This window comes from Nuphar pumila, chromosome 10 (genome assembly GCF_984573655.1).
Source record: "Nuphar pumila chromosome 10, dmNupPumi1.hap1.1, whole genome shotgun sequence".
NCBI classification, from domain to species: Eukaryota; Viridiplantae; Streptophyta; class Magnoliopsida; order Nymphaeales; family Nymphaeaceae; genus Nuphar; species Nuphar pumila.
In genome coordinates this window covers 111,321,732-111,329,079 of record NC_143258.1, presented here as the reverse complement: position 1 = coordinate 111,329,079, position 7,348 = coordinate 111,321,732, and the positions used below count along the sequence as shown (strand labels likewise).

Genomic DNA, 7,348 nt, shown 5'->3' with positions numbered 1-7,348 from the left:
GGTAACCCGTTCAAGTGTCGAGGCAGAATATAGAGCTATGGCTTCAACTACTTGTGAGTTAGTGTGGATAAAACAATTGCTTCAGGATATGAGGATCAAAGTTACAGGGCCAATGGAAATGAGGTGTGATAACCAAGCAACTATTCATATTGGAGCAAATCTAGTATTTCATGAAAGGACCAAGCATATCGAGGTAGATTGTCACGCAGTAAGAAAAAAAGTTCAAAGCAAAGTTATATCTACACCCTTTATCAGAAGTAACGATCAGCTGATAGATATATTTACTAAAGTTCTGGGAAATGATAAATTCACAGGAATATGCAACAAGTTGAGACTAATTGATATCAGCTCACCAACTTGAGGGGAGTGTAAAGCAAGACGTCTCTTGGAAGGTTGGTCAATTCAAAACAGAAAGTGATCCCCTCTCAAAGATATCGTCTATCTCTGTAGCTCTAGCCTTATCCATTTTGAAGTTTCCTTATTTTCTTCTTCCTCTGCTTGCATTATAAATAGGCTATATATCCTTCCAATAATATATGAAAAAACATATCAGGAGCAAGCTCCTCGTAGACGTAGGCATCTATTGGCCGAACCACGTAAACCATGTGTAGTATGAAACCATCTTTCAGCGTTTTATATCTAACACCAACAACCTCGTTTTTGCCTAAAAATACATCCTCTAAGCTTTTATTCGAAACCGATATTAACCCATTTTAATTCCTACTTAGACCTAAATCCAGCATATACCAACCCGTATTAACCCCAGTTTTCTTGTAGTGAGCCTACTGTAAAAATCTGCCAACTAAGGTGCATTTTATTTACTGAGTGTTTTATTTACAGCAAATACCATCTACATACTCTCAGAACTGGAAACAACAAAAGGCCTAAAAGCTAGAATCGACCATGTGGCTCCTTATTCTTTAGATTGTTCGAAAGAATGGCTTTGGAATTTGGCTATCATCTCAGATTGGGGCTGAAGTTCCACTGTGACCGAGCAAACGGGATCAGCTACAACCTCATCGAACTCAGCCACTTCCGCCAATTTGTCCACGGCCTCGACCACCATTTCCAATCTTGAGGCAGTCTCCATCAGAAGTGATGAAAATGATGCATAGGGGAGGGCCTCGGAGAATTGCACGAAAAAAGGCTTTTCCTTGATTTCCAAACGGTTCGACGTGTCAGAAGTTCGCATTTTTGAGCCTAACCCTCTCTCCGGCAGCTCTGTTTCTTCTACATCACTTCTACCTTTCTTGAAGAAGAGGAACGGTAGGTTGTCCGTCGCATCGCTGAGGGATAACCTCAGTTGTTCGATTAGGACGTTGAAGGGGACCCTTCGTCGGTGTCTCATGCTGTTGGCTAGTTCATTGAGAAGTTTTACTGCATTTGATGCAATTGTTAAAGAGTGGTTAACAAGCACCTCTGCACCATCAAGTGCCTGCACCAATAGCAACCATGAAATTGCAATAAACGAAGCCATGTTATACATAATTTTCCATGGCAAAATCATGTTGTATTCACTAAATAATGATCAACTATTCGACTTTATGACCAGGCGAGTTTTCATGACAAAGATCAAAACTTTTTTTTTTTTGAAAGACAGATAAAAAACTGAGGCGCGCGCGTGGTTAAATAGTAAAGAAAACGAGCAACTTTTGTTAATGGATATATTTTGGACAGTTTTTGTAATTTACCAAAAAAGAGACCAAAAGGAGCGAAAAAATAAAATTTTACCTGAGAATCGGGTTTTCGACATCCATGAAGTGCTGCAATGATATAAGACAACTGCCTAAGTGTAGATCCAACAATGACGTACTGTTTCCATTTATGCCCTCCCCATGATTTGCATGCCTTGGGCTCCCAAGAGGCATATAACGCCTGAAAATGCATTCGAATATCCACATGATCACAATGTCCATAGTGTTATCGCAATAGAGTGGTATGGTACGACATTGTTGGGAATTAAAGAAGACCAAGTTTCATGAACTTCATGCTTGGTCACATGAGAGTACTCGAAGCCTTCAAAAACAAACAACAAAAAGCACAGATGAACTGCATTTGTTCTCCACCTTACCATTGAATCATCAGTAGATTTTGAGTTCAAAACCATCCTGCAGTCTGAAAAAATTTGTTCTCCAATTGGGTCATCATCATTCCTGGCCTTTCTTTCGAAGTAGCGTAATACACTACCTGCAGATTTCCAAGGGAAGAAAGTCATCTTCTTTTTCTTTTCTTTCTGTTTTTTATTCTCTTTGTGCCTTAATGAAGAAGAATATTGCAAACCTTCAAGAGAACTAGAAATTGCTTCTAGCTTCATTACTGTGAAATTGTGGAGATCTTCACCAGCCCAAACGGGGAAGAGCAGAAGGGACATGATTAAGCACAGTCCAAAACCCATGGCAACTGTGTAAAATATCTCAGTAGCCAATCTTAGAACATTCGGAACGCGATAACCAGAGACCATCACGATATTGAACGTAAGAAGAAAAAAGAGTACTCCGTAGTCATACGTCTTTATGTAACGGACAAATCTCATATAAGAGACAGCAAAACCTGCGATTGTAGTACATTACAAGAGCTTGCATTGTTAATTGGGTTCCTGTTATACAAGATCATATTGTTTTATTCAGTGGACTCATATTTCAAACATGATTCACAAATCAGCAACTTATGCTTTCAGATCTGGCAGTGTTTACTGGAACATACCAAACCTCTTTGTTTGTCACTGTTGTTTCAGTGGCAATTGACTGAATACCGCAGAAGCTGCAACTATATCTGGCATTTCATACGGAGCTGGGCATGGCTTGTGATATTTCATACCAGGGGCGTAGTTAGGATTCATGTGAGGGGGGGGCAAACAGGGGTGTAGCAAAAAAAAAAAATTTATTTGTGCGATAGTCGGGGGTTCGGGGGCAGCGCCCCCGAAAAAAAAAAATTTAGATAAAATAAAAAATGGCTACAATTATTAATAAAAATCTATTTCATATGGACAAATCAAACTATTTGCTGCAATCAGGGCTGGGCTAGGACTGGGATGGGCTACAAAAATGGATAAAAATCTATTTCATATGGAATCAGGGCTGGGCTAGGACTGGGATGGGCTACAAAAATGGATAAAAATCTATTTCATATGGAATCAGGGCTGGGCTACCACTGGGCTTTTAAAAAAAATTTAAACTGTTTCGGGTGGTAGGACTGGGCTACAGCCCAGTCCTGCCCCCCCCTAGCTACGCCCCTGTTTCATACCATACCCGGGCCCGACCTGAGTTCCAACTAAGATCCCTAATTTTTCAATGTAAAAAAGATGACAAATATTATTTTACCGGTTATTGGTCACCGTGATGGTGAAGAGATAGATGGTGAACAGATAAGCATTATGCATAAACTCGCATGATCATGTCTATGTTTCTACCAGCAGTATTGCCACATGCTCTAGGCAAAATGCCAACGGTGGGTATTGGTCAAATGGATCAAATGCAAAGAAAATGACACAACAATCTGGTTTATCCCCCCGTCCCTCAAACCCTCAAGTACTCCCTGTCTTCTCTATCCCCTAGGTGGAGGCAAAACCTGGGTTGCAGAAACCCAGGTTTTGGCCCTTATTCCAGAAGGGCTCTGCCTTCTTGATTATGATCAACCATGGTTTTGGATGGCCACTATTCGAATACCCGATTCAGGCTTGCAGCGTATCGAATTTCTGCCAATACGGATACTGATAACATTACCAGAGAGTACACCCATTTTCAAGGCATGGGATGCCGAAACCATGGGTTTACGTAGATATTAGGCTAAAAAAGAAAGAATAAAATAAAAGTAAAATATGAAACTCTATTTGTCAAACATTTAAAAATGAGTATTTAAGCACGTTAGGACTAGATGTGGCAGATAAGGAAGTTCCTAATCATCTTCAGCATCAAAGATAATAAATAAATGAAATGGAAGGTACAGATAACCATTCGCAGCACAAGCCCCAAAGTACAGAATAAGTTCACTTGTTTTGCTTACCAACTACAAAGACCGCGACTCCAATGATGATAGCCTGGCTGGTTGGTCCTGACATATCGGCAATGTACTCTATCAGGGCTGCCAGTAGCCCAGCTGAAAGTGTTCCTAATCCAAGGTTTAAGCCCTTGGATAACGTTGCCCCTGTTCATACCAGCAGATAATAAAGTCTTACTCAAGATACAATGATCATCGACAAACTCCAATTAGCTTAGTGCACTACATGGTTAATTGAAAACATGCAGAATCAGTGGTAGGTTAGTCAACTAATTAACTTAAATTTTGTGATGTAAGAAATAATGATGGTTTTGGTGATTTTATCCCAACATATTCCAATAAAAACTCAAATATCAGGATAAATTTGTAAAAATTTTCAAAATGATGTCTCGTTGCTTTGAAAACATCGCAGTGTTTTGGCTGTTTACAAAAAAAAAAGCTGACGACATGTCTTGATATTTTAAAAAATATGGCGACATTGATCACGTCCGTTAGTATTGTGTGAGAGAGAGGCTAGAAAGCAAACTGACCTGCGGTGAATTCAAGGACAAGCACAACGGTAATGACGGCCCAAATAGCATTATTGCCCACCCCATCAAAGATGGGCCTGACCAGATAGACGAGGGAGACCACAGCCAGTGCGCAGCCCACCTTCAAGGAATGGACAAACCTTCTTGGGTCGTTCTTGCCAATCTTCAAAACCCCATCCACCACACCCTTCCAACAGGACAACGCCGTTCCTGCAAGCTCTCTCATGTTGTGATATTGTCTTAATGAGAAAGGCACATATGAGAGATCTCAGCTTCTTCCAATTTAAAGGCAACCATGAGTTCATCCATGATGCGATTCTTTCGGTCACACTCCTCTTAACCTTGTAAAAGATTTGGTTACATTATCCAAATTGGATTAGTATCAAGATCCTGCACGTTTTAGCCCGTCTTATTCGTTGAATATATATATATACATAGATTGATTGATTGGATGCAACCTACAGATGGTTGGATTTGTGTTCAGCAGTTTGGAGCCGACAGTGACATTCTGCACATAAACAAGGGTCGAGGACTCGAGGGGTTTGGGAGATGTGGTACAACATGTTAAGAAGACGTATAATTTTATCTTCTAGAAAAAAAAATAGAGAAACGTGACATTTTTACACTGTTTTGAGTACATAATCTTCGATCCGGTGCCGCTCATCCCCTATGTCATTCCCTCTTCTGTAAGATCTCATTGATGCAAGTTGCATGTTTTGATCAAGTCTGACCCATAGATAGATTCAGCATATGGTTTATTTAATAGAAATCGATCCGTGAATCATTTTTTGTTTTTATAAGAAATATGATTTTTTAAATAATAAAATTTTCATGTTTTCTCTGCCATGGACTTTTGAATAACTGATGTAGACCAGTGCTAATTAATCTTCACACAACACACGTCTCGGTCCTATTTGATAGAAACAACTTACATCAATGAGATTCCAAGGAGGGGTAGCGATAGATAGAGATGACTGCAAACCGAACTCCTGCAGAGTGTAATGACATCTTTTTTGTCCTTTTATTAAGATGAGCTTTCACTAAAGCACAGTATCTTAAAATTACTATGAAATTTTGACTCTAGCACAGTGCTATGTTATTTAAAACTCATGTCCACATCTGCATATAGATAAGCTCAAGGTTCTGATAAATTAAAATGACAGTGTGGTGACTTTGTAACATTTTTCAAAGGGCACTTTAAAAGAACAAAACGAGAAAAGTTTGTGAATTGGTTCTGTTTGTAAGCTCCGATGATTCAAGTAACGTAGGACGGCAGTTATCTTTCAATAATATTGCAGCAATTTTGCTTCAAAATTTAACCACAAAATCTTAGGAATTAGACTTGTTCATAAGAGACAGAATTAAGATACATAAAAAATCACCTTAATCTAACACTTGAACAATCTGATACAATCTTTGATAATGACTTATCTTTTTAATCTAAAATCTAAATTTTTCAGGATATGTATAGTTTGATGTTGAATTCCATATCTCGACCCCTCCAGTAATATTTTTTATAGTTCATGAGTTGAAAAGATCAAGGAGCTTGAGAGCACTATATATATATATATATATATATATATATATATATATATATATATATATACAGAGTGCGTGTGCAGCTACCTGAGCAACCATATTGGCCGTCCATCAAATTAGGAGTGATGGACGGTCACAAAAAAATGTGGAAACACACAAAAATGCATGTTTTCTGCTTTTTTAGCTTTAGCGGTCAGAAATTGTCACAAAAGGACCTTTAGCAGTGGTTAAAAACCACCACTAAAAGTAAAAAATGCATGGTTTGTCGCTGGCCATCCATCAAGGCCTGCGATGGAAGGCCAGCAAAATTGTGCAGCTACCACTTTATATATATATATATATATATATATATATATATATATATATATATATATATATATATATATATATATATATATATATCACTACAAGAAAAATGCTAGTTAGCGACGGAACTTTGCGATGGATTTTTTTCGTCGCAAAGTTGCGATGGATTAGCGAGAGAAGACCAGCCGTCGTTAACATGCAAAATTTTTACAAAATTAGCGACGGAAATATTTTCATCACCCACTCCGTCGCTAAGTAGCGACGGATTAATGACAGAAGTTTTTGTCGCAAAACCAGTCGCCCTTAGCGACGAATGTAGCAACAAAAATTTTTCAGTCGCTACTTAGCGACCGAGTGGGCGACGAAAATATTTTGTCGCTAAATGTCGATGCTACTTAGCGATGGAGTAGCGACGGAATATTTTTGTCGCCCATCCGTCGCTAAATGTCAATGTAAAACGCCCTAGGGCATGAAATCAAATTTTTTTTACCCTCATCTGCGCCTCTCTCTCTCTCTCTCTCTCTCTCTCTCTCTCTCTCTCTCTCTCTCTCTCTCTCTCTCTCTCTCTCTCTCTCCGTGTTGGTTTTCGTTTGCTCTCCGGCAACTGACACCTCCCTCTCTTCAGCTACCAGCGACCGCCCCCTTCCCGCTCTCCGTCGACCGCCACATCCCTCTCTCCGGCTATCGGCGACGGCCCCCCTCCCACTCTCCGTCGACCGCCCCATCCCTCTCTCCGGCTACCTTGGATTTGGGCCCCTCTCCCAGTTTTTGTCGACCGTCACCACCGTCGTCGCGACCCCTGAGGTAAAACCCTCTTTGTTTGTGTTTTTTTATTTTTGCTCGGAGAATCCGCCCCAGGCGTAGAGACCTAGCTGCACTAGCTCGGAGAAACCCTCTGGGCATACGCAGGAGCAGTGTAGTAGCTAGGGGGGGGCAAAAAGGGGTGTAGGAAAAAAAAATGGTTTGATAGTCGGTGG

The 7,348-nt window shown here is 39.9% G+C and overlaps 1 protein-coding gene across 1 annotated transcript; it reads right to left on the bottom strand.

Moving 5' to 3' along the window:
- Positions 1-913: 913 nt before the first annotated feature.
- Positions 914-4,752, bottom strand: LOC149827914 (aluminum-activated malate transporter 14-like). Its single transcript, XM_090018597.1, has 6 exons — positions 4,527-4,752; positions 4,003-4,143; positions 2,281-2,550; positions 2,072-2,187; positions 1,732-1,875; positions 914-1,435 (listed from the first exon to the last, which is right to left on the bottom strand). Exons 1-6 carry the CDS (start codon positions 4,750-4,752, stop codon positions 914-916), a joined length of 1,419 nt encoding a protein of 472 aa, XP_089874723.1.
- Positions 4,753-7,348: the final 2,596 nt, after the last annotated feature.

Coding starts and splice junctions, on each gene's coding strand:
- LOC149827914 (XM_090018597.1), bottom strand. CDS start 4,752: ATGAGAGAGCTTGCAGGAACGGCGTTGTCCTGTTGGAAGGGTGTGGTG. Junction 2,551..4,002: donor AGTCGCGGTCTTTGTAGTTG/GTAAGCAAAACA, acceptor CTACAATCGCAG/GTTTTGCTGTCTCTTATATG. Junction 1,876..2,071: donor AATCTACTGATGATTCAATG/GTAAGGTGGAGA, acceptor ATGCATTTTCAG/GCGTTATATGCCTCTTGGGA.